At 59.7% G+C, this 24,373-nt stretch overlaps 6 protein-coding genes across 9 annotated transcripts; all 6 read right to left on the minus strand.

The window, feature by feature from the left end:
• Positions 1-528: 528 nt before the first annotated feature.
• Positions 529-5,720, minus strand: ABB37_07800 (putative kinesin; the record flags this gene model as incomplete). Its single annotated transcript, XM_015806570.1, has 1 exon — positions 529-5,720. Exon 1 carries the CDS (start codon positions 5,308-5,310, stop codon positions 529-531), a length of 4,782 nt encoding a protein of 1,593 aa, XP_015654934.1. The 5' UTR covers positions 5,311-5,720.
• A 1,738-nt stretch (positions 5,721-7,458) lies between these two features.
• On the minus strand, positions 7,459-11,458 carry ABB37_07801 (hypothetical protein; the record flags this gene model as incomplete). Its single annotated transcript, XM_015806571.1, has 1 exon — positions 7,459-11,458. The coding sequence occupies exon 1, from the start codon at positions 10,834-10,836 to the stop codon at positions 7,459-7,461; it is 3,378 nt and encodes a 1,125-aa protein (XP_015654935.1). The 5' UTR covers positions 10,837-11,458.
• An 870-nt stretch (positions 11,459-12,328) lies between these two features.
• ABB37_07802 (hypothetical protein) lies at positions 12,329-14,376 on the minus strand (the record flags this gene model as incomplete). Of its 2 annotated transcripts, none has more annotated exons than XM_015806573.1 (1): positions 12,329-14,376. In XM_015806573.1, exon 1 carries the CDS (start codon positions 14,102-14,104, stop codon positions 12,329-12,331), a length of 1,776 nt encoding a protein of 591 aa, XP_015654937.1. In that variant the 5' UTR covers positions 14,105-14,376. The 2 variants fall into 2 exon arrangements, with proteins under 2 accessions (XP_015654937.1, XP_015654936.1); XM_015806572.1 differs by having other exon boundaries at positions 12,329-14,291.
• Positions 14,377-15,361: 985 nt separating this feature from the next.
• On the minus strand, positions 15,362-17,175 carry ABB37_07803 (putative mitochondrial lectin; the record flags this gene model as incomplete). Of its 2 annotated transcripts, none has more annotated exons than XM_015806575.1 (1): positions 15,362-17,175. In XM_015806575.1, exon 1 carries the CDS (start codon positions 16,763-16,765, stop codon positions 15,362-15,364), a length of 1,404 nt encoding a protein of 467 aa, XP_015654939.1. In that variant the 5' UTR covers positions 16,766-17,175. The 2 variants fall into 2 exon arrangements, with proteins under 2 accessions (XP_015654939.1, XP_015654938.1); XM_015806574.1 differs by having other exon boundaries at positions 15,362-17,120.
• A 1,294-nt stretch (positions 17,176-18,469) lies between these two features.
• ABB37_07804 (hypothetical protein) lies at positions 18,470-20,998 on the minus strand (the record flags this gene model as incomplete). Of its 2 annotated transcripts, none has more annotated exons than XM_015806577.1 (1): positions 18,470-20,998. In XM_015806577.1, the coding sequence occupies exon 1, from the start codon at positions 20,567-20,569 to the stop codon at positions 18,470-18,472; it is 2,100 nt and encodes a 699-aa protein (XP_015654941.1). In that variant the 5' UTR covers positions 20,570-20,998. The 2 variants fall into 2 exon arrangements, with proteins under 2 accessions (XP_015654941.1, XP_015654940.1); XM_015806576.1 differs by having other exon boundaries at positions 18,470-20,971.
• Positions 20,999-22,253: 1,255 nt separating this feature from the next.
• On the minus strand, positions 22,254-24,320 carry ABB37_07805 (putative palmitoyl acyltransferase 6; the record flags this gene model as incomplete). The annotated part of the gene is made up of 1 exon (XM_015806578.1): positions 22,254-24,320. Exon 1 carries the CDS (start codon positions 24,231-24,233, stop codon positions 22,254-22,256), a length of 1,980 nt encoding a protein of 659 aa, XP_015654942.1. The 5' UTR covers positions 24,234-24,320.
• Between the last annotated feature and the right edge of the window lie 53 nt (positions 24,321-24,373).

Here is a 24,373-nt window from a genome sequence, read left to right on the forward strand (position 1 = left end):
ATGGCGTCGCGCACGCTTCTCGCGCCTGCATTCTCGCATCACTCGCGCTCTCTTCCCCGCCCCCCTTTGCCTTTTCCTTTCCCCGCCGGCGCCTTGTTTTTTGGGCGGGCCTCGGCGCCCGACCAGGCCCTCCCCGGCGGCGCCCAGCAGCCCCGCCCCCCGGCGAAGGGCGAAGGCCGCCGAGCCCCCACAACGACAGCTGAGAGGCGCAGGAGGGAAAGCAGCGAACAGATGCGAGAACAGAGAGGGCAAAAGCACGCAGACGGCCCACAACCCTGCCGCCCTTGTTGTTGTCTTGCGTGGGTGTCTGGGGTCCCTATGCGATCTGGCCGCAGCCGTGAGGAGCAATCGTCTGCTGCCGCCATTCTCTTCGTTACTTGGCTTGTTGTGTCTTCTCGTTCGTTGTGGCCGGCGCAGTTTGCACGGCGGCCTCCTCGTACGGCGTCGATGCCCAAAAGCTGTCCACACACGTTGCAACGGAATGAAAAGGGAAAAGAAAAAATAAGACAAGAAAAGGATCTCTTCCTCTTACACACGCGCGGGCGCTGCTGTGCTGCTCTCATGCGTGGCGGTGTTAATGCGATCGGCGAAGAGCAAGGTGGAGTGCGCCTCCGCCAAGATGATCGGCGCCTGGTGGTCGAAAAGCGAGAGCGCCAGCTCACGCGCGCGCCTCCCTCTTTGGTGCTGCATGCTGGCCGGCAGCACCACCTCTGCCACCGTGCACGGCCGGACGCAGGCGAGCACGAGCGTCTTGCACGGCGCCCCGAGCGCGGACTGCAGCAGCTGCGTCGTCTTGCACGTGCGAAACGGGATGTGCGGGGACGAGGCCCGCCAGCTGCGCCACCACTGCGCGGCGCCCTGCCCCGCCACGTGCGTGTCCATCAACGACAGAACACGGCGCCGCAGCGGGAGGCCGTGCTCGGTGCCGCCGTCCTGCACAGAAGACGACACGCCGAAGCGGCCGCCCGCGTCCAGCTTTGAAAAGCGCGGCTGCAGAAACACGGGTGGGCTGCGGGACAAGGACACGCCGGGCCGGCTGATCAGCGCGCCCCACCGCTCCGCCAAGGACGCCGCCGCCCCTGCCGTTGCGTGGGTGGAACCCCCCTGGTTCTTTTGTGTAGCCGCAGAAGCACCGTCGCAGCCGTCCGCGGCATCGCGGCACGGGTCGGCGCGCGCGAGTGCTATCAGCACGTCCTTCACCGAGCTGAGGCTAGCGTTGATGTACTGGGTTTCCTTCAGCGAGTCCCCGGCAGCACCGCCCAGCTCAACCCGTTCGCTGCCGGCGAAGTCCGTGAAGAGGAGCTCCGTCACACACGTCGGCGCGGGCGCAGCAGCAGCAGCAGCAGCAGACGCACTCGCTGAAGCCGCTGCGCTCGCCTCCGAAGAAGGCATGAGCGATGCATGGAGGAAGTGGTAGCCTTTCGGTTTCGTGGCCTCTTGCCCAACGTCGAGCTGCGTGATGTTTTCAGCAGGGAGGTCATCGCCAACGGCGCCGCCAGTTAGCACCCCTCCTGGTGCTGCCCCAAAGGCAGAAGGGATTACTGGAGGAGACGCTTTTGCCGCCGCAGCCGACGCCTTCTCCGGCGCTGCAGGTCTTTGCACCTCAACCCGGAAGCGCAGAAACAAGTGGCTGCGGCTGGACTGCGTGCTGCGCAGCGTCGCAGCGGAGCGTCGGCGCTGCATGCCGAGCTGAATGGCCTGCAACGCCTCCGCGGCGGAGCGAACCTCGACCTCGCTTGCTTTCACACGCCACTGCGACTGTGTGGGCGTCCGCTGCTGCTGCAGCTGTGCGAGCGCCGCTGCGGCATCCTTGCTGTCTCGCCGGGTCGGCGGCACCAGCTCCACCTGCAGCTCCGTCAGCTGTTCTGGGTTGCTGTTCTTGATGTGCGGCGCAGGAAGCCAGCCGGCATTCCAGCGGGGCCACGTGGACGGGTCGAATACCACACGCCGTGCTCTGTGTCCCTCCCCCTCCTCTTCATTCTGCTCCTGCTGTGCAACAGACGCCGTGGTGGGTAGAGTGGGCAGGAGGTCGTAGACGTGGTCGTTGTACACCTCATACATCGAGAAGACAACCGACTCGACGATCGGCCCAGCAGACGCCTTGGTGCGAGCAACCACGTTTGCGCGCAGATGCGCCGTCAGCCAGGCCACGGCACGCGGCAGCAGACCGTCCTCCTCGTCGATCCCCGCCTGGGCACGCCAGCGGCGCTCTTCACGGGCGTGTCGCTCGCTGCTGCGCTGACCCCGGTCCCGCTCCTCCGCCTGCGCCACCGACTGCAGCACACGCATCTCCATCTCTTCGTCGGCGGGGTCGAGGCAGCGCGTGATGCCGCGACGAGGTGGGTTCCCGACGCCTGTCAAGCCATGCGGATGTCGCTCTCTTGCGGAAAGGACTGCTTCATTGCCAACTTTTCTGGGCAAAGGTCCCCCACCTTTTACATCGACGTCGTGCTCCTCGTGCTTCTCGTCCTCGACGGTTGACAACGACAACGCGCTATCACTGTAGCGGCTGCTGTAACTCGCTTTCGCCGACGTGGTGCCTTGCGTGGCCGCATTTGGCGCGGCGGTGGCGTCGCCCTTCGACTGCCGTGGTTGCTGCCGCGACGTGCGGGATGGCGGTGCGGGCGGTGGCTCTACTGAAGGACCGATCAGCGTGTAGGTCTTGCCGCTGCCCACGGCTCCGAAGGCCAGCACCGCGACGCGCTGCCCTGTGCGGCACATGTGCTCCAACAAGGGCTGCAGCTGCTCCTTGAAGAGACGCTGCTGGGCAAGGCCATCGGTGCCGCTCCTGCTGTCGTAAGCGGCGTAAAGGGAAAACCGCCGGCGCACGTCACGCGAGGGGTCGACCACCTCGACACAGCGCGGCAGAGCAGCAGCAGCAGTAGTAGTAGTAGTCTGGTCTTTCGGGATGTTGTTCGTCGAGGTGGTCGCAGCTGCCAACGGGACCTGCACAGCGTACCCGCGATCGAACTCCTCCTCTTCGGCAGACGCCAACACCCAGTCCGGCAGCCACGGCCGTCGCAGCGGCGGTCGCACGCGGGCCACGACGCGCAGACACCCGCGCAACTCCTCCGTCGTGCAGCGCCGCACGTGCGCGTCCCACTTGAGCTGCGCGACTTCCGCCTCCTTCCGCACCTGTTGTTGATGCAGCGCCTGCAGACGAGCCTTCTGGGTGTGATACGCAGCGATCGCAGAGAGACAACGCAAGGAGAGTTGCTCCCCCTCCGTCTCTAGCTCCCTCAGCAACTCTTGCGACATGGCGTAGTGCTGATCGTTGTGGCCGTGCAGAACACGCAGCCAGTGATCTAAGATTTGTTCACGATACTGACCCAGGCGGGCCCGCGCGGCATCGATCTCGTGCGACACGGCATCCTCTTGGGCGGTTCGCAGCACCCGCAGTCGCGACGCCGACTCCTGCGCTCGCAGCCCGGCCAGCCGCGCCGCGAGCAGCTCCGCCTTCTCCGCTTCCAGCGCGTGACAGTGCCGCTGCAGCCGCGTGAGGAGGCGCTGCTGTTCCGCCGCGGCGGCGCTCACGATGGCATCTTTCTGCGCGTCGTAGGCCGCCTGGAGCGCGTCGACGCTGCCACGCAGGCGCTGAGACTTGTCTGCCGCGGCGCTGTCGTGCGGTGGCAGCGGAGGCGGAGGTACGGTTGTAAACGAGGATAGTGCTGAAGCTGGTGCTGCTGCTGAAGAATCCTGCTGTGTGCTGAGTCCTGGCGTGACGCCGTGTGCCGTCGCCGCCCTTCGCGGTGTGTGGAAGAGCGCAGAGCTCGCAACGGCGGGTGCAGGGGCCGGCGCCATCGGTGCAGCGCGGCAGGGAGACGCAGCAGACAGCGCTAACACCGGCTTATCGCCGCGTGTCTCCACGCCAGACACACGCGTTGGGGGCTGCGGCGGCGGTGGGGAGCGCAGGAGCGCCGACGGTGGCGACGTCTGACTGAACGCCGGTGATGTGAAGGCTGTCGACGGACGCGAAGGTGAAGAGGCGGACGGTGGCGAGGAGGGCAGAAACACCGCTACGGGCGGTGGCTTGCTGCGGTCCCACGGGCACTCCATGGTGTTGCTCGAAGCATAATTTGTAGTACTATTATTATGCTGTGGTGGGCTCGCGACGAGACTGGTCACCGGCGTTGGCTTGGGAGAGAAATGAAGGGGAGAAGGCGGCGGTGAAGCCGTGGAACTCTTCGAAGTAGAGGGGGTGTGCGCCGCCGTGGAGGCCCGGTCCGCTGGTGCCTGCGTGCCGCCACTAATTGATGGAAGACTTGCCATCTGCTCCATCGACGACGGCGCTGACCCCGTCGCGGCGGAGACGCCGATGCCCTGCAGCACACCAAGCGGCTTCGCGAGGGAGGCCACGGACGGCGGGCAGGCAACGTATTCCCCCTCCTCCCCCTCCTCGTCCGCCGCCCCTGCCTCGCGCAGGGATTTTAAAAGACATTTGTTGGGCGGCGGAGGCGGCGTCGCGCTGGCCTTGACGACTCTGTTTGAGGCGAAATCAGGTCCGCTGCGCGTTGCGCCTGGCGTCGAAGGTATTGGCTTCGCACCGCTGGTTCGTGTGCGCGTGGAAGATGGAATTTGTGATGATGATGGGGCCCGCGTGGAGGACCCCGCCCCAGGCGGTTTGGCCGCGCTGCTTCCTGCGGCGTGACCATTGGCGTGTCGGGGTGGTAGCCGTGGAGAGGGTGCGGTCGTCGTTGGGGACGTCCTCGTCGGACTCGCTGCTGCTGCTGCTGCTTTTGCTTTCTGTGCCGTGTTGCACGCGCTGGGCGGTCGCAAAGCGGGCATCGACACCGCCCGCGCCGTCGGGGAACGCGGCAGTGAGCCGGACAGCACCTCCACCACCGCGATACCGCCATCCGCCGGCTGCGACGGCGTGCGGCTGCGGCGATGGAGGGGCGGTGCACCGGCCACCGACACCCCGCGGTGCACCACGATAACTGCGTTGTTTGGCAGCGTCTCGGTGGTGCTCTCGTCGAGCGGCATGCCTTCCAGCAGCAGCGTCGGTGGCGGCTCCGTCGCTGCGGCAGCGGCAGCGGCAGCGGTGCTGGAGGACGCAAGAAGGATTTGGCGCACCGTGCGTTGAAGAGACGCGTGGGTGACGGAGGTGAGGGGGTGAAAAGGTCCTTGTAAGGTCACGGTGAGGTGGAAGCGCTCGCCACTCATGGCGTTGACCACGTAGACGTCACCCTCGCACGCGGCACGCCTGTCAGACGCACTGGACGGCAGCTTTGAGGGGTCCGGAGAGGGAGAGGGGCGCACGCTGTACGGTGTGTACTCGCCATCCCGCTCTATAGAGCGATGCGACGCCATGAGCGCTACGTGAACTTCACGATGCGATGAAGGGCTAAGGAGAGAAGAGCGGAAGAGAAACAAGCTGGTGGTCCTCAAAAGAACAAGAGGAGGAAGACAATCAACGCTGTTCAGCGAGCAGAGAAACGAAAAAAAGAGACAACAAACAAAGAAAATAGAACTCTAATTCTACCAAGTGACAGAACACCTGAATCTAAAGGAAAAGCGGAATGTGTAGGGCGGTGTACTTCAATGCACCACTCACTGAAGATACGTATAGGGACGATGGAAATGCGGCGGTCGATAAAATGCTTTGTGCCGACGTTGGCGTAAATATATGTAATATAAAGAAAGAAAGGAGGAGGAGGCAGTCAAGGAGCTCTGTGGTCGACTACTGGCTTGTGTTGTCTCCACCACTCTGTTCTTTCCTCTTTTATATCAGCAACGTAAGAGATAGAGAGAGGACAACGAGCGAGAATACGCAGCAAACGTGCAAGAAGAATCGTTAGAGTCTCGCCGTATACAGCGGTAGAGAGTCTCGAGGGATACAGCACAAAGCGTGGCAAAGAAATATATATACAGTCACTTCTATCTTCATTGAGGCCCATGAAGACATACACACACGCCATGCAAGGCGAAGGCATAATCCCAATTCCAGCATCCATCTATTAATACTACTATTATTCTCAAACTCGCCTGCATTGCAAGTTCTTTTGTTCCCCAGCTGTCCAACATATACGCGGCGAGCGCATGGAGGCCGTACGGATGCTGTTAGTTTGAATTTCGCTTTTTGAGTTTCAAAAAAGGCTCTTTGAAAGGGGAATAACCTGCCCTTCACAATCTATAACAATAATAATAATCGTCGAATGAAGGTGGACAAAGAAGTACACTTCAACCTGCTTGGTTGTTGCGACGTGTGGCCGCCACCCCGTCACTCGTGTTTCTCGTTTGTTTGCCGTTGCTACAACGTTAAACGGAAGGAAAGAAACCCAAAAAAGGGGGGGCGATCTAATTCTCCGTTTTCACGCAGAGATTGAAGAAGAAAAAAAAAGACGGCGAGCTAAGAAGAATGAGTTTCCTGCTTGGGTGGGGGGACTTTGAGCGAGGAAGGCGACGAAGATGCACACGGCGACTCGGTCGGGCGGTCCCCTTTTTTCCATTTCTTAATCCCTCTCTCTTTCTCTGGCGAAGACCTCGCGCCGCAATCCTCTATCTATGATTAAGAGGTATACATCGTTTCCACGCTTACACATCAACGCTTCGTCGCACAGCTATTACATTCTTTTTCTTTCCTATTCGACAAGCGTGCGGCAGGTGTGAGAGCAAGTGTGGGTGTGTGTGTGTGTGTGAGTAAGTAAAAGGAGCGCAGACACTGAAAAGAAAAACAAGAAACCAAAAAAGATTGGGGCGAGACGAGTAAGGACGGAGTGTTGGATCGATGGCGATCCCGACAGTACAGAAGAATCCACTACGAAAGAAAACATGCTTAAAAACGAAACAAGCAACAAAGGAAAGAGAAAGAAAGAGTTGCGTCACCCACCACGCTCACCTTGCGCACCTCCTCCTCCTCTCCGCAGCAAAGAAGCAGGCACGCACACACACTCGAGAAAAAGAAAAACACGTCATTGTGGACTCGGCCGCGGCCAACATCAACAACCGTTGCTCAGCGCAGCAATGAAGAATGGAAAGAACAAATCACAAAGAAGGAAGGCAGCACTGATAAGGAAGGCACCGGAAAAGGGATCGTACGGGAATGTGAAGCCATCCGCCCCAGCAGCAACGTGCGTGTGCGAAAAAACGCAAATACGATCGCACCGCGCTGCTGCCTCTGGAATCTGCATCGGCTGAGTCGCTTGCACGAGAGAGAACAAGAAGAAGGCACATCTGCGCAGCTAAAGGCGCCCACAGTGCTTCTCTCCTACAGCAAGGGATTATATATATTTATTGAAAGCAAATACATACATCAACAGGTCCGCCCACCACACCAAGACCAATACAAACTAAAAGACTCGCCGCAGCAAAGGAGAGGGCAGCGCTCCTCGGAAAGTTAAAAAAAAAACCCATCAAACATGAAAAGCACGGAAATGAAGTGAGAAACAAAGAAAGCAGTAAACTGAAAACAGAAGAGAATGTATATATAAGTGGGAGGGAGGCGGTACCGCCTCTTTTTTATACGGACGCCTCGGCCGCAAACGCCGGCCCGTCCACCGCCGTCCCCTCCGCCGTCGGCGTCTCCACGCGGGACATCCAAATACGGCAGTGGAAACGCGAGAACAGCGACGGCAGCAGCGGACGGAAATCGACGCGGGTGCCGCTCTCGTAGTAGAACGTCAGCTTCGTCTTGTTGAATTGGTAGACGGCGCCAACCACCTTCACGGGAAGCCCAAGACGCGCGGCTGCATCGCGGCACGGCTCCAGCGTCGTCTCGGCTTCCTTCACGTCGGCGTAGAGCCAGCGGTATTCCTCCTCGGCCGTCGCAGGACGCAGCACCGGGGCCGGCCGGTCCTTGCGGCTGAGCGGCGAGGTGGCGGAAGCCAACGCGGGCAGCGCACCGACCGCATTGCTGTCCTCCAACCTGTCGCACTGCACGACACGGCCCATATCGATACCGCGGTCCTCCTCAAAGAGGACGCACACGCCGGCCTTCAGCGGGGTAGGCGAGACGGCCGTCACGCGACGGCCCATGTGACCATCGATCACCACGGCGTACTGCGTGGGCTGCGTAGGCGCAGAGGGGTTCGTGAGCAAAGGGCCCGTCGCCACGTGCGTAGCCCCGTGCGGCCCCGCCGCGTTGGACACCATGCTGCTGTTGTTCACGGGGGTGGAAGAGTTCGTGGTGCCTGTCTGACGTCCACCACGACGCTGCGAGCGCGGCACCGGCATCGCGTTCGGGTTCGCGTGCACAGCAGCAGCAAACGAAGACGACGCAGACGAAGGCGGCTGCGACGCGGCACCTTCAGCAGCCGCGTCGTGGCTTTGGCGAGTCGTCATCGTCGTCGTTTTGGAGGGGGCGATGGCCTCGAGGCAGCTAGCGAGGGATCGCTGGGCGCTCTTGGCTTGTGGCGCGGATGGCACTTCCTCGTCGTGCGTGGTGGCGTCTACTGCACGGGTGCTGTGGTGGTGGTGGCTGTTGGTGGTGGTGCTGCGTGAATCTGCTGCTGTCGCTGCCACGGTGGCGGTGGTGGTGGTGGTGGCATTCGGGGAGTGGATGATCGTGGTCACGGTGCGGCACATTGACTTCTTCGACGCGCTCGGCCGCGCCGATGGCACCCGCTCAATCTCCGGCGTTTTGAAGGACGCCGGCGTCGACTCATTCTTCGCGTGGGGGTTGGCGGAGGACTTCAGTGGTGTAGTCATCTTCACCATCTTGGTTGTCGCCGCCGCTGCTGTAGTAGGAGCCGTAGCGCTAGTGGCCGCTTTGCTGTTATTTGTCTGGATCTGCGCCATTAACGCCATCATCGCACACTGCAGGTTTGTGTTCGAGGTGGCGCCGTGCTGCGGCTGCTGCTGGGCACGGCTGCTGCGCGTCGACTCACTCAGCGATGACTCTGAGAAGATGATGGCGTTGTCTTCCTCGGTCAACAAGCGGCGGTTTGGCCGGGGAGGGGCCGTCGTGGTGCTCTCGGTAGCCGCGGCGGCTACAAACGGCGAGCCCTCCACGGCGAGCACCTTGGCCGGCGTGCTTGTCGGAGTAACGGCATCGCTCTCCACGCTCCTCTCGTCTTCGTCATCGCCTCCCACGCCTGCACGGTGGTCATCACCGTCGCCGTAGCGTTGATGCGCACCGCGATGCACGGAGCCTGTGAGTCCCATCTTGGACGCGGTGCTGCGACCGCCCTCCGTGCGCTCGTCCGTGTTCGCAAGACAGGCGTAGCGACGCTCAACCGTGTTCGCTGCACTGTCTGCCGCGGCGGTGAGCACCCTCAACCCAGTGCCGCCGTTGATCTTTCCATCCACTGCTGCGGTGTGCACCGCGGGGTTGGTAGTGGTAGTGGTGGTAATGGGGGCTGCCCGGTGGGGCCTGCGCTGTGGTGTTTCCTGGCTGTACATCTCCTCCACCATGCGGTAAGCGGCTGTGTTCGCCGGGGCCGCCGAAACGGCGGTGGATGTGGCTGTGGCGGCTGCGGTGGTGTTGGTGGCTAGTACGTTTACGGTGCGGTGCAGCGGCGAGGGCGTCGGCCGTGCGATGGCCACAACCGGCCCCCGCTCTTCCTCCTCCTCCCTGCTCCTCTCGGGTACTTCTTGCATGGTGACTGGCGCAGCGGTGTGCATCGACGCCTGTTGCAACGACTGCGTTCGCTCACTCCAGCGCGACGCCGCCGGCAGCGAAAGCTGCGCGGTGGGTGCGTCGTGACTGGCGAGGACGGCGACCATCGTCGCACACATACGACGTGGTGGTGGTGCAACCTGGAGACGCTGCTGCTGCTGATGCGAGAATTGCTGCGGCGGGAGCGGCACAGCGTCGATGATCTCCTGCGCCATGGCCGCCACCTCGCCCTGAATCCCCGTCTCCGCGCCCTCCTCCTCCACCTCCTCCTCTGCCAGTTCATCGACGTAGTCGTCGAGCAGGGCAAAGGGTGTCATGGACGTAGCGCCGGTCGTGATGTCGATGAACTGAGGGTGGAAGACGGAGACCGAGGGGCCGTAGATGGCGTTGCCCGCCGCAGCCGGCGTGTTGGTGGCCGTCTCGCGTGTCGAGGAACGCTGCAATGGTGCAGGTGGTTGTGATGCCCGCTGCTGCTGCGGCGGCGGCGGCGCCGGCTGATGCGGCACAAGCTGCGGCGTAAGCACAGAGGAGGATGCCCCGCCTTCTGTGGCGCTGAAGGAGAGCATCCCCGTCGCATTCTGCAACGGCACCGACGAAGGCTGCATCAGCTGCGAGGTCAGCGAAGCGGATTGGGAGTCGCAGTTGGAGGCGGCTTTGGCGGCGGCCGCACGTGCGTACGCTTCACGCAGCTGCATCGCCGCGCTGGACGCGACCACGCCAGAATTTCCGGAGGCGTGCGGGAGGAGCACCGAGCTCGTCTGCTCGCTGATTGGGGGCGTTGGAGGGGACGTGATGGTGGGCCGCGGGTTGGCCATGGAAACCGCGAGCATCAACGGTGAGGAGACGGAGCTGACGACGCCGGTGCTGCCGATGTACGCCAACGGCGACGTCGCCGATGAGAACGATAGCGCGTTGCTCACCTCCCCGCCTTGTTGGTACTGTTTGGGGACGAAAGCGGGGGAAAACGCGCTGAGTGCGCGCGACGAGGTGGAGGCGGCGGTGTCGTGTCGACGCAGCTTCTCCTCGTCCGCCAATTGAAGGCCGGCGGCGGTGCGAGCGCCGTGGGTGCTGCGCACAGGGCGCGTCCCTGCGGTGACATTGGTGTTGGTGGTGGTGCCTGCGACTGCTCCGGCAACGGCGGAGCTCTGCCCATCGGTGTTGCTGCCTTTTGCGGCCTCGCCGCGTCGCGCGGAGGGGCGGCGCCCACTGACGTAGCGCTGCGTGTGATAGGTGCTGCCGTCTGCACTGCCGCCGTTAGCTTTGTTGGCTTTAGAGGACATGTTATTGTTCTTTCGTAGTTGTTGCTGAAGACGGAGAAGAGCTGCGTTTGTTTTGTTCTTCAAACGCACGTCAACAAGAGTCACCGATCAACAAAAAGAAAAGAGAAAATTGAAGACGTAAGAGTTCTATGGGTGAGCGTGCCGGTATTTCTATGCAGTTTTGAGGCGGATCTGTGCGAAGCCGTGGAAGAGAGTCAAGAAAGAAAAAAGGTCAAAACCCCTGTTTGGTTCCCACAGGCGTGAATCGACAAGCGAGAAGGCAGCGGTCGAGACGAATAAGGCCTTCAAGAAGAGAGAAAACCAGAAAGGATAGGGTGATCTGTGCGGAGGGGGAGGGGGGAATTGCCTTCCGTTGTTCTGGGGGTGCGTTTGTCTATCAGGAATATATGTATGTGTGTATGAGTATCTATGCGTAAGGTGCGAGGTTGTGAGTGTGTGTGTGTGTGTGTGCACGCAAGTAGTAAGGGGTGCTAAGTGTGTATATACCAAGGTGCAGATACGAAGGAACGTACACGCGGGTACGTGAACTTCAGTGCAGGCCAGAGAGCCGGAAAAAAATATATAAGAATACAAACAATAATACTATTTAATAGCAATAACAAACAACAACAGCGATTGCCTCTTGAGACCAAAGGCCGATTCATCGGGGAGCGCGAAAGAGGGTGGAGAATAGGGGAGGAAGACGGAAGAGCCAGCGAGAAGGGTAGAGAGAGCGACGTGCAGGTGACCAGCAAATCTCAGCGAAGCGGTGATGAACTCTCGTCGCTCGACGAGCGGAAAACAAAGCCAAACGCGGCGATTTCACGAGATAATAATAATAATAAATGCATGCCCACACGCGCAGGAGAGATATGCACTGCCGCTACGGCGGCCACACGTCAGTCACACTTGACAGGCTCCCTCCTCACGCTTCTCTGACTTGTTGTCCGCGCAGCAGCGCTCCACAACAGAAAAAACAGGAGGTGAGCAATAACCCTCGTTCGATGTTCATCCGCTTCCAACTAGCTACCATGAATAAAGCTCTTCTTTTCTCTTAACGTGGTGATGTTAAACGATCAGCGCAGTCTTTTAAATGACGTTGGGGGAAACAGTCAAATTTCAAGTTTAAAGAAATATGTAGGCAGGCGCAAGCGACGCGCACCTCAACGACGGCTTCAGTGCACTTTCCTCTCTTACGCAGAGTATCTTCGCATCCGACTGGATCAAAAAAAAAAATCTCTCGCCTCATCCCTCCCCACAGCCACGAAAACGGGTCGATGGAAAGACGAGAGGAAATCATAAAACTGCTGCCCCCGTCAGAGCCAACTTGCACCTCAGAAACCCGGGCGGCTTTTACCCTTTCGCCGCGTACCCGCCCCCCCCCCCCTCCCAACCTTTCCTTGCGTTACACGTGATTCATTCGCTTGTGTGCGTTTAGATTAATTAAACAGAAACCACTAAAAAAGACAGCAACACACGGCTATTAAATGCCCTCCCATCCTCACACCGCTGCCTACTCCTCATTATCTGCCGCCTCGATCCGCTTGCGCTTCATGGCGGGGCTGCTCGAGTCCTTCGCGTCCTTCTTCGCCGCCACGGCGCGCGTGTCCGCAAACTCGAGGGGGCGATGCAGCACCGCCAGCACCGACGGCGCCAGCGTGTCCACCGAAGCTGTCGACTGCATCGCAGGCGGCACACACACCGCCGTCGTGGGCGGCGCACCGCACAGCACCGTCACCCGCTTCGCGGTCACCGCCACTGTGGCGCTGAAGCGAGCCGTCACGTAGCCGGGCTTCGTCCGCAGGGGGCTGAGCTTGTCGATCACGCCCTTCTTCTGAAGCACGTGAATGCCCAGCTTCGCCTTGAGCGGGTTCTCGAGACTCTTGAAGTGAAAGGGGAAGCAGAAGTGTGTGTTGGTGATCTCCTGCAGCACCTCGTTTGCCTGGCTCACGCGGGCGTCCATCGCGAACTCCGCCGGCGTGCGGCGGTAGAGCGTCACCGGCTTCTCGGACAGGGTGATGCGGTAGCTGTCGTTGTTTGTGAAGGCCACGTCGAGGCACCAGACCTGATGCTCATCGACCTCGCACTCGCCGACGTCCTGGTGCGGGTCCTCCGTTGTGACGCGGCGGCCGATAATGCAGTCCATCCCATCAGGCACCCAGCGCTTCGTGCGGTTCGACAAGACACCCTCGACGGCCTGCACACCAAAGTGGTTGCCCACGGCGGCGACGAGGTCGGTGATGTCTGCGTTGAGAACGCCAGGGCGGAGGGCGTGCATCATCGTGAGCAGTGCCACACGTGCTGCCTCGATAGCGTTGCCGGCCGCTACACGTGAAGAAGAGGAAGAAGAAGACTTCTGCATGGAAGCAGAAGACGGCGCTGTCGCCTCCTCATTCCCTTCCACTTCAGCAGCAGTAGCAGTAGCGGCAGCATCGGGGCTTGCGGGAGATCCCGGTGCGCGCACGACGATCGTGCGGGCCGCGCTGACGGGGTAGCCGTCCAGGTGGCACCCAACGTGCAGCTTCACCACATCGCCCTCCTTCAAGATCGTGCCCTCCTCATCACGGAAGGGGCTGTCGTTGCAGAGTACTTCGTTGACGGAGATGTTCGTCGGGTAGGCGATACCGCGTGTTAACCGCTTGCCCTCTGCGTCCTTCGTCTTGGTATAAAGCCCTTTCAGGCGCTGCATGACTTCCTCGTCGCTGCAGTCGCACAGCACCTTCGTATTCACACCCGCCACGCACTCCTCTGTCAGTATGTCCAGCACGGCGTCCACTACGCGGCCACATTCCTTGTACTTGGTCATGGTGTTGGTGTTCATGACGGTCTCGTCCTCGTCCTCGCTGACATCCATGGCATCCTCGTACACCTTCTCCAAATCTTCGAGATTCTTGCGGAACTGCGCTGACGGGGTGCGGCGAACCCCCGAGTTGGATTTGGTGGTGGTGGTAGTGGCGGTGGAGCTGCGTGCACGCCCATCCGTCGACTTCGACGCCACGTTGTTCGCCGCCGCTTTATGAGCGCTCTTACTAGTACTGCTGCTGCTGTCTTGCGCTGCCGAGGACGGCGCGCGGCGAAGACGCGCCACCTTCAGTACTTTGCGCTGGTCCTGCGCCGCTGCAGTGGCAGTGGAACTCGTCTCTTCCTTGTTGTCGCTGCCAGTGGCCTTGGCGGCATCACGGGCGTCCAAGCTTTTCTTCAGCGCGTGCAGGGACATGGAGCGCGACCGCTTCATGCGCAGCGTAGGTCGCCCGCTCTTGCTGCGGCTCGCACTATATCCACGGCCCATTGCTTCCGGCTCGACAGAAAGGCTATTTTTTTTTTTTAGTTAGTAGTACTGTTGCTTGTTGTTGTGTGCACGTAAGTGTGTGTGTGTGTGTATTCTTGCCTTTAAGAAAACGTATGAGAGCTGTGCACGGGAGCGCAGACGGCAGCCGGGGAGCTGAGAGATAACGCCGTGTTCTTCTTGCCGAGACTGCGGAGACGGTGAACACGAATCGGATGAGAAAGAGCGTGGGAATGAGTGGGAGAGGATCGCCTTGGCGATGCACGGCGGCAGACTAGAAAACCCAACCCAAAGAATCGTCGTTCCGTAATGCAAAAAAAAAAAGGGTGGATTCGCAACGGGGGAAGCGAACACACAGGTAACACGCCGTTGCTTCGCTCTCCGGGGAAAAGAAGAACAGAACATGATAAGAGAAACAAGGGGCATTGCGAGTCTGTGGTGTCGACAGCGAACAGCATCGTGTTCAACGAAGCACCGATGCGGCACCTGGAATTCGCAAAGAAAATGACGCCTTTTTAATGTAAGGCCCCCCCCCCCGCAGCAGCAGCAGTCCATGCCGCCACGGAAAGAGTTCCATCCTGCGTTGTACGTCCAGCCTTCATTTCCGTTTTCGTCACTGTTTTGATTTTTGTTTTTAGCTTTAAACATGCTGTGCTGACACGTTGCAACAACCGCTGCTGTTTCCTCCCTGTTCAGCGCTGGCAGCACCACACCTGCCCGAGCATTGGCCACCTCGGAGAGAAATGCTTCGTACGAACATCGAAGAAAAACAAGAAGAAGAAGCGACTAAAGCCGCAGCAATACCAAAAACTCACACACGGAAGGCGGCACCTCTAACTTCGCGTCCAACTACCGCGCTACATCACCAGCAAAAAAGCGAAAACCAAGAAAAGCACGATGCTTCAGCTGAACCTCCCGTGATCGTCACCCCACAAAGAAAGGGGAGTTTGGAAGAACGAATTTGCGGAGTTCACCAGATCACGACTCCACCGCGGCGAGGTCGCAGGAAACGGCGATGGAGCGGTGCAAGTGACAGACGTCCCTGTGCTTTTCGAATACGTGAAGAAGCCCACTTCACTCACAAGAGAGAAAAAAGAAAGCTCGTCGTGCGGCGAGCGGGGATGCCGAGAAGAATAATAACGAGAATACGGACACTCTTTTTGTTTACCCTCGTTGATCGAGCGCGTCGCTTACCTCCGCCTCTCACTCCCCTTCTCCTCCGACGGCGCGAACAGCATTTTTTCGTTTGTGAATTTCGATTTAGTCCTCGTACTCTACCGTGTTGCGTCGCGGTGTACGTGCGCGGCGGACGCGGCGGCGACGCGGCTGATCCACATCCTCGTCTTCGTACTCCTCATCGTACTCGTCGTCCGCCGCGGTGCGCTCCGGTCGGCGCTGATCACCACGCTTCAGCTCAGCGAGTTTGCGCTCCAGCTCCGCAATGCGCTGACGATCTGCCTCGGCAGGATCGAGAGGCGGCTGTTGCTGCTGCTGCTGCTGCTCTTGTTGCTGCTGCTGCTGCTGCTGAGCATCGATGTCCTGCTGCTGTTGCTGCTGACGTTGCTGCTCGGCTGCTAAACGATCACGCTCGAGTTCAGCCGCGCGGCGCTCCACCTCGGCACGAATTTGCGCCTCGATGTCGCGTTTCTGCTGATCTTCCTGTTGCTGATCCTGCTGCTGCTGCTGTGGCGCGAGAGTCGTGGACTCGGGGACGCGGCGGTTGTTCATGGCGTCGTTGTCGTACAGCCCTGGACCGCCATTCGCCGCACCGCCGTTGTGGGGCTGCTGGACGTCGTGGTCGTACACCACGTTGTCCAACGGGGACAGGTGCACAAAAATGATGTCGTGCACCTCCGACACGTCGCCGGTCTGCCCGGAAAAGGCCAGGTACGACTTCCCCGCCGGCATCTCAAGATTACTCACGGTGAAACAGTGCTGCTCATCGACCTCGCTGTTGCGCGAAAGATGCAGCGACAGGGTGCCCTTGTTGTACCGCAGGCGCGCCGTCGCCATGTTCGGTGCCATGATGTTGCGGAAGTCAAAAACGCAGTTTGCGAGGGTCTCACCCATGAAGTCCGTAGCGGGGGTGAACCTCCTCGTCGCGCTGCCGTCGTTCGTCACGAGACTCACCATCGGGTTGTCGCGGCGGTTGTCGTTGTCGTACGAATCAAAGAGAAGGCCAAAACCATTAAAGTTCGCCGCTCGCCCAAAAATGTTGCCGTTAAACCGCGGGATCTGCGCCACCCACAGCGCGAAGCCGTCGGCGCCAAGCCCGCCAATCACCCGCGACACACGGAAGCCGAAGACGATCTCGAAGGCGTCCATGTCGAGTGGATCGGTGTTCCACAGGTGCCCTGTCTGACTCTGCAGGTCGCCGGTGAGGCGTACGTAGTTGTCCGTCACGACCGTGGTGCCCGACATCATCCAGTGCGGGATCTCGCCGTCGCCGTAGTATCGCCGGAGCAGCGGAGGGGAGAAGGAGTGGTGGTTAATGACGGTCGTCACAGCGCGCTTCTGCTGAGGTGGCGTGCGACCCGGCACGATGTCCACGACTGCCAGCGCCACCAACCCGCACGCGCTCAGTGCAAGCACGAGGGCGAAGAGGGCTGCCGTCCAGAAGCCGCGTCGGCCTCCGCGCAGCGCAGCCGAAAGAAAAGCCGGCATGACTTGCTGCTTCTTTCTGCCGATGGTGTTTTACTTTTTCTGAGCAACTTTCGCTGATGGATTTTTGAAGAAAGCAGACGGAGGGAAAAGGGATAAGTTGCGTGGTATTCGCCTATCCTCCGCGTTGTCGCTGCTGCTGCTGCTGCTGCTGCTGCTGCTGCTGTTTCACTCGTTGCTGTAAACGGTGCGAGAAGAAGTATCACGTCGCAGCTCGAAAAGGAACAATATCAATGAACCAGAAAGCGAAGAAAAACGAACGGCTCTTTGTTTTTGCTAGAAGAAATATATATAGATATAGATATATATGTAACGAGAGAGGGAGGGAGAGAGATCAGGATTCTCTGTTCTGTCGAACTACAGAAAGGGAAGAAAAAGAGGCGAGGAAGAGGCGAATTGCGAATGGATGCCGCTGCGCGGAAGAGTGTGTACGGGTGCGTGTGGGTGCGCGCATGAGTGCCGGGAGCGGCCAAACAAAGCGGAAGGCATACCAAAAACAGAGAGAAGAAAAGGAATGAACAAGAAAAGTGGAAGCGGACAGGCGTACACGGCCACTTACCAAACAGTCTCAGATGCGATCGTTCGCCTCCCATAGATCTCAGCGCAGCGCACACGTACACTTCGTCACTTGACGCTGCCGTTCGAACGGAAGGAAGGAAAAAATCAAACGACAGGAGTCGTCGAAAGACAAGCGCTAATATATATATATATATATATATATATATATTAGGAAACGCCTCCTTGTCAACAAACGGAGACGTGGCGTCTCGGCCAACGGTGCAACGTATCTTTGTTGACTTCTTGTGTTGCCGTTGTTCAAGTATGCATCTTCTACCAACACAGCGGGGTTACCGCGGACAGCGCATGTCCCTTTGCCGCTGCATTGCATTCCACGTTCGCCGTCAACACGTCTTGTTGATCATGTTGTTTTCATCCTCCCATCTCTTTGCACCCGCACCGGCACCCACCTACACCGAGAGAGAAAGCGTCGTCTGCTCTATTTGCGGTGTAGTGCCGGACGTGGCGTGCCAATCGAGTACACCACCTTTTGGGGGGACTTGATCACCGGTTGCGACCTCTTCTACGTCTAGTCGCTACGGGAGGCACGATCATCGTTGCCATCCCCCCTCCTCCTTCCACGTTCCACCACCACCGCCCCTCCGGTTTCGATAGATTTGCGCACGTCAAAGAACAGAAAGCACGACAAGCGAAGGAGGAGGCCAACAACACGCTGAAAACGGCCAAGAGGGAGAAAAAACAGAATATAAAAAGAAAAAGAAATCCCCTAAAAATGGTACATTGAGAAGTTGCCGACGCGAGAGAGACAACACAGCACGATAATGAAACATTTAAGAAAGAAAACGGAGGGGAAGAACAAAGAACGGCTACACCTATTCCAGAAAAACAACGCGTACGAAGGAGACCCTCTAATAACCACGCAGGCTGACACACGCACACACACATAGACGTAGACATATTCACATGTGCGCACGTATCCTCAACCGCAAACGCACCTGCACTGACGCAGAGGTCAACAGGATGGCCTCAAACGACAAGTCGAGCCTGCCTTCGCGTGTGTGTGTGTGTGTGCCGTATGGACAGGGTGAGTAAATTGCCCACTGAGGAAGGAAAAGAGAAATAATACACACCACCGCTGTTGCACAGTCGCGGCTTGACGCAGGGGCGGGAAAACCAAGAGAAACACCTCTACACCTTTCTGTTTGCCGCTAGCTGCACCCGATACGCCGCAATCTGCTGCTGCAGGCCTTCGTCAACCTCGACGGCTTCATCAATCGCCTCACCCGAGATTGGGTCCACGTGGCCCACCTGATCAATCACGTTCTGCAACGCATCGCACTCGAACCGGTGGCCGTTTTTGAGCACCACGGGTTCACGCATCAGCTTGCCCGTCAAGTCGCACACGAACTCCGCTGGGTGGTTCGCGCCCTTCTTTCGCTTCGGCTTTGACTTCCTCGACGGTGTGGTCGTCGCAGGCGTCTCTCGCCCGTTCGTGGCGCTGCCGCCGCTCGCGCCCTGCCGTGTCAGCCGCTCCAATCCGGTGTCCGGCATCCCATTCAGCAGCTCCGTCAGCGTCATGAGCAGCAAGAAGTTCTGCAGCGTCTCGAGCTGGGACTCAAGGGCCACCAACTCCGCCACGCGCTCCTCTGTCTCCTGCAGCACGGCCTCCTCGGCTGAAAAGAAGCGGTGGAGCAGCTGCACAGACGCGTTGCCAGTGTCGAGGGTGCCGGCCTCACAGAAGGGCGACTCCTCCTCGCGCAGACACAGGATAAACCACTCCGCGACGGTCATCATCGTTCGCGTGCTCGGCGCGCTCGCCGACGCGGCCACCTGACCCTCCGCGGCTCCCGTCCCGTCATGATATGAGTTCGACAGCGAGCAGTACGTCTTGTCCGCTGATATCGTCGCCAGCAACGACTGGTACACGTCGGCCAGGTTCACCGGCGTCGTGATCGCCGTCGCGTTCATGTTCGCCAAACACTCCACCGTGAGCAGCATCAGTTGCATGCCGGCGTACTGCGTGCGCAGCCGCGGCTCCTCACGCTGGATCTGCTGCGTCAGCCGCTCCATGGACGTCAAAAAGGCGGGGGTAAAGCCGACGGTGGGCTTGTACAGCGTAAAGCGCACGAACCGCAGCAGCCCCACCCCCGCCATCAGCAAACTGTGCTTCACGGACGCCGAGGAGGCGAAGGCGTCGCTGCGGGTCTGCAGGGCGGCGACGTCGATCGACCAGGTCTGGATCGCCGCGGTCACCGCCGGGACCAGCGCCGCGGCGAGGAAGTCATGGCTGCCGGGGTCGCTCAGCAGCCGCGTCCGCAGCTCGTTCGCCACCTTCGGATCGCGGCTGAACTCGACCATGTTGTGCACCGCACGGCACACCAGCTTCAGCGCCGACAGCCAATTGAGCAGCTCCATTTGCTGCTCCTTCGTCACCGTCGTGACGGTGTGGGCGACGTCCGGCCTGCCCAGCGCACCGAGGGCCATCGACTCTGCGCAGCCCTGCGCCAGTGCGGCGGGACTGCGATTATGCGTCGAATCGTGCCAGGAGAGGCGCAGGGAGGCGAAGAGCTGCTCCAGCACCCGCTGATCCCGCAGCGTGGCGAGCAGAACGGCGATCTTGTCCTGGAAGCTCTCCACCGTAAAGGTGAGGATTTGACTGCCGCGCCGTCCCTGCGGCGGCGCCTCCGCCCCGTCCTCGGCGGTGTAGTACGTGGACGAGACGGTGAGGCCGTAAAGCGTCTGCAGGGCGGCCAGCAGCAGCGGCCACTCGCACCTATCGCGGTGCTGCACGACAACGCGCAGCAGCGTCTGTACCATGGTGCCGACGTCGCCGTCCGACGTGTGCTGCAGCAGCAGGCGGCACACCGATGTGTTGTAGTCAGAGAAGCGGAAGACGAGAACGGTGAACATCTCCCACGCAGAGGCCAGCGCCTCCGTCGCAGCGGCGTTCGGGCCGGTGCGGGACAACATCTCCTCCACGCTCTTATCCATATCGTTCACCGTGTTGCACAGCAGACCCGTGCGGAAGGACGAAATAGAAGGCTGGGATAGACGGTAGAGGCACTCCAGACACGCCAGACGCAGCGCGAAGTTCTTTGTTCTGTTGTTCAAGATCGACATAGTTTTCTTGAGCACGGCGTTGAGCGCCTTGGAATGCTCCGGCCTCTGGATGAGGTCCGAAGCAACCGCGACGTCCTCCAACGCCGAGGCGACGCTCGATACGGCGGTCAGGCCGATGGCGTCGATGGGCTGCTCCACAAGGGCTTTGATGGCGGGATGGAGAGACATGGCGAAGGAAACAGGCAATACGATCTACGTGAGCGGGAAGAAGCAAAGAGAGGATGAACAGCAACAACAGCACAATAACAAAAAGAAAGAAGATGTTCAGCAGCTGTCGCGTAATTCTCCGAAGGTGCGGCACCTGCTTTCCTCCTTCTTCTATTAATGCTTCGGGTTTGTTTGTTTGTTTGTTTGTTTTGAAAAGTACGCCTGTGGTAAACCTCCCTATTGTGTAGAAAGGAGGAGTAGGGGCGACTGCTGCAGCGTATCAGCAGCTGCAAAAAGGAGAAACAGGCGATATAAATAATAATACTAAGAAACGTGCTTTGTTGTTGTTGTTTGGCAAACCCCGTCACGCAGAAGCCGCAGAGCCCATAAAGCGCACAAGAGAGGAGTACAGACGAGTTCCTCTTCGGGGGGCGGTGTTGGTGTCGGTGCTGATCGAGCGGTGAAAGGAAGCATGCAAAGAAGAGGCAAGGAGAGAAGCAACACGAGAAGTGCGAGGAGCAAACGCGCGTCGACCACCGCAGTAAAAAAGAACAAGGAGAGGTATTTATCTTTTCCTTTTCTGATGAGAAGCACTGAAGATGCGAAGCACGCCGCTTGATACACTTCGGCAGACATGAAGGAGCGCGTCTGCGAACAGCGCGCGATGTGCAAGTCCATCTTCTTCATGCGATTCCCTCACACCCGCAAAACGCCGGTCCGGCGAGGCAGTGCGTTACGGTAACCTGTGAGCGCCACGCTTGAAGCGTCAAACACTACCACTTTGGTGCGTACTGGTAAATGTGATGAACTCCGTTCCAGACCGTGTGTGTGTGTATCTATCCCAGCAAGTTTATTTCTGGTTTAGTTGTTGTTTCCTGTTGTTGAATATCTGTGTCTGTGTGCGTGTGTGTGTGACGGCCTTCCTGTACTCTTCGTTGTCAGAGCTCCGTTGCCTGCCATCTCTGCTGGTAGCGACAATTACAGCAGAGAGAGCGAGTCGCCATCAGTCGAGCAGATCCGTGTGAGCGAAGATCGCTGAATACCATACACAGCAAAAGAACCACCAATAAAAAAAAAATTATATATCCTCGGCAAAGCGCAAAAAGAAAATCGATATATACGATAAAGCCGTGTCGTGCAGACACACACACACACACACACGAGACATGAGTACGACCACTCCAATAATCGAAACGCAGCAACACACAGAAGAGACGAGATCACGATTCAAGGAGGCCTCGAGAATGGCTCTCCTGCTGAATGCAGGAGGTCGCTGAGAGAACTCCATCGATCAACACAGTCGTAGAAAGCAAGGCAGAGGGACCTACAAAGAACAGCAAATAAATAAAAACACACACGGAAAGTTCGGATGGCCACGCAGCACGAGGCGGAATCGTTGTGGAACGGCAACAAACACAGATAGAAGAAATACAAATAAAAGAGAAAGAAGGTGAAGAGATAATACGTACCACCACTTCTGGGAGGGGGGAGGGGGTTGCCTTCGCGCCGCCGCCAGGGTAAGGGCAAACCACTGGTACCGCTTTACCCGGCACCCGTCGGCCACCGCGAGAACAGAAGTGCTCTTCGCCGCTTTTGAGGGCCCTGTTGGCCATTTTCAGCATCAAGTGAGCAAAGACCTGCGCCTTTCTCTCTGTGTGTGCGTTTGGCGCCCAGCGCCTCCCCTCCCCCGCCCCCCGCCCAACGGCTAATCTACCTTCTTTCGCGGAGCCGGCGCGGCTTTGGTGGCGGGCAACGCTGGCGAGGTCGCCGACGGGCGCGAGACAGCGGACTCCACCGCGGGCCCCACCGCGGCGACGCGGGTACTCGGCTCCGCGGGAAACACCGCCGGCGGCGGGACCGCCACCTCCACCGGCACCACCGTTACATCGGCGCTCTTTCCACGCGACGGCGTCGCTGCTGGCGCTGTGGCAGCGGGAGGTGGCACGGCTGCTGCTGCTGTTGCGGCCGCAGTACGCACACGGCTAGCGGCCGATGGAACGCGTTCATCCGTCACGCCGCTAATGTGGTTGGCGTCGTTGCTGTGGTGGTCCTCCTCGTGGCCCATCACCTCGTCCTCCTCCGTGAAGACGTCATCTTCGTCCGCCACGCTGCGCAGCCGGATGCGAATCGCCTCTTTCAAGTTCGGCCAGAAGCCTTCCGGATCGGCCATCTCCTGCACGGCAGGTCGCGTCGGCACCGGCCAAAACCACAGCGGCAGCGACAGGCCCTCCCCTACCGTGTCCATCGCCCGCCGCCAGATGAAAGGTTCACGGGTCTGCTCGGGGCTGCTGCGGCCATCGTCGTGCAGGCCGGCCGTCCGCTCCGACATGACCATCTGATAGCGCTCCCCGCTGTTGCGCAGTTGGATGCCCTCGAGCTCTTCACGTTGCTCACGCAGCAGCGCGGTGAGCAGGCCAACGTTGCGACCGGCGGCTAAGAGGTACTGCACTAGTATGCCCACCACGACCACGAGAATCGCGTACGAGTACACAAAGACGAGGTAGTAGATGGAGTTCGATTCCCCCGTCGGTTTGAAGAAGTAGGTGTAGCCCCAGCTAATACAGTAGATGTCCAGGAAGTTGGCCATGAGAAACGCCAACGCTAAGTAAAAGAGGAAGAGAACGTAGTACTTGCTGTTGGCGTAGCCGATGCACTTGCCGCAGCAGACGCAGTGCAGCTTACTGCGGTAGACGCAGCGGCCACACACCGTGCAGTGACGGGTGTCATTCATCTGGTAATAGCTGCAGAAGCGACACCAGTTGGCGCCGGGGATTAGGTAGCCCATCTCCTCCCGCTTTCGATCGAAGTCGCCGCTGTCGACGGCCTCCAGCACCCTCTGGGCCGCCTCGCTCACACGCACCGCCTCCAGACCACGCAGAATCTTGCGCTGGCGTCGCAGCTCCATCATTTCCGGCATGTACGCCGGCAGCTCCCGCACCTCCACCTCGTCATCCGCGCTGTTGTGAATCGCGCCGTCCTCTTGATGTATCCCGTCGCCCTCGTGCGGACGTGGATGACGCGGACGCCGACGGCGCCGCTGGTCGCCGCTGCTGCCTTCCTCCTCGTCCTCCTCCTCCTCCTCCGCCTCGTTGCTAGAAAGGGTGGCGCGCTCCTCGTGCATGCGCAGTTGAACCACGATGGCCCGCTTCGCCAACTCCGCCTCTGCCGCTGTTGGACTGGCGCGCTGTGTCAGAGCTGCGGTGGAGGCGACGTTGGCGAGTTGGTGCTCCTCCTCGTCGTCCACATCCTGCCAGCGCCTCTTCTGCTGTGCCGCGTCCGCTGTGGTGGACGGGGAAGGTGCGTCTGCTGCGGTGTCTTCCGTAGTCGGAACGATTTTTGCGACCGCCTTGTCGGGCTCTGCCCCGCGTGCCGGACGCGCCTTCGCGACGATGCGCTGCAGCTCGTCCCGGATGAAGGTCTCCATCCGCGCTGCGGAGAAGCGGGAGGGCAGATCGCCGGGGCCGATACGCGCGCACAGCACCAGGCATCCCATCGACAGCCCGAGAAAGAAGAGGTAGATGAAGAGGATAAAGAGAGCGAGCACGTCTAGCAAGGCGGAGGTCGCGTAATAGAAGTGCACCGCCGTGAAAAAAAACAGTATCGCGAGGAAGGTGACGATCGCCGCGGTGCGTCCGACGTAGCTCCCCAGGCCGGGGTTGTTTGTGCGCGGCTCGTTGGCGTTCATCCTGACAGGTGGTGAACGCACGGGCACGCGCGCTAAGAATAAGAAGAAGAACGGGAAGTCAACGCGGGGCTTGCCGCGCAGCAAATCTTCCACGTCCCACGCATTCACCAAAAGTGAGTAAGGAGCGGAGGAAGAAAATC

This window comes from Leptomonas pyrrhocoris (assembly GCF_001293395.1).
Source record: "Leptomonas pyrrhocoris isolate H10 chromosome Unknown, whole genome shotgun sequence".
Lineage (NCBI taxonomy): Eukaryota > Euglenozoa > Kinetoplastea > Trypanosomatida > Trypanosomatidae > Leptomonas > Leptomonas pyrrhocoris.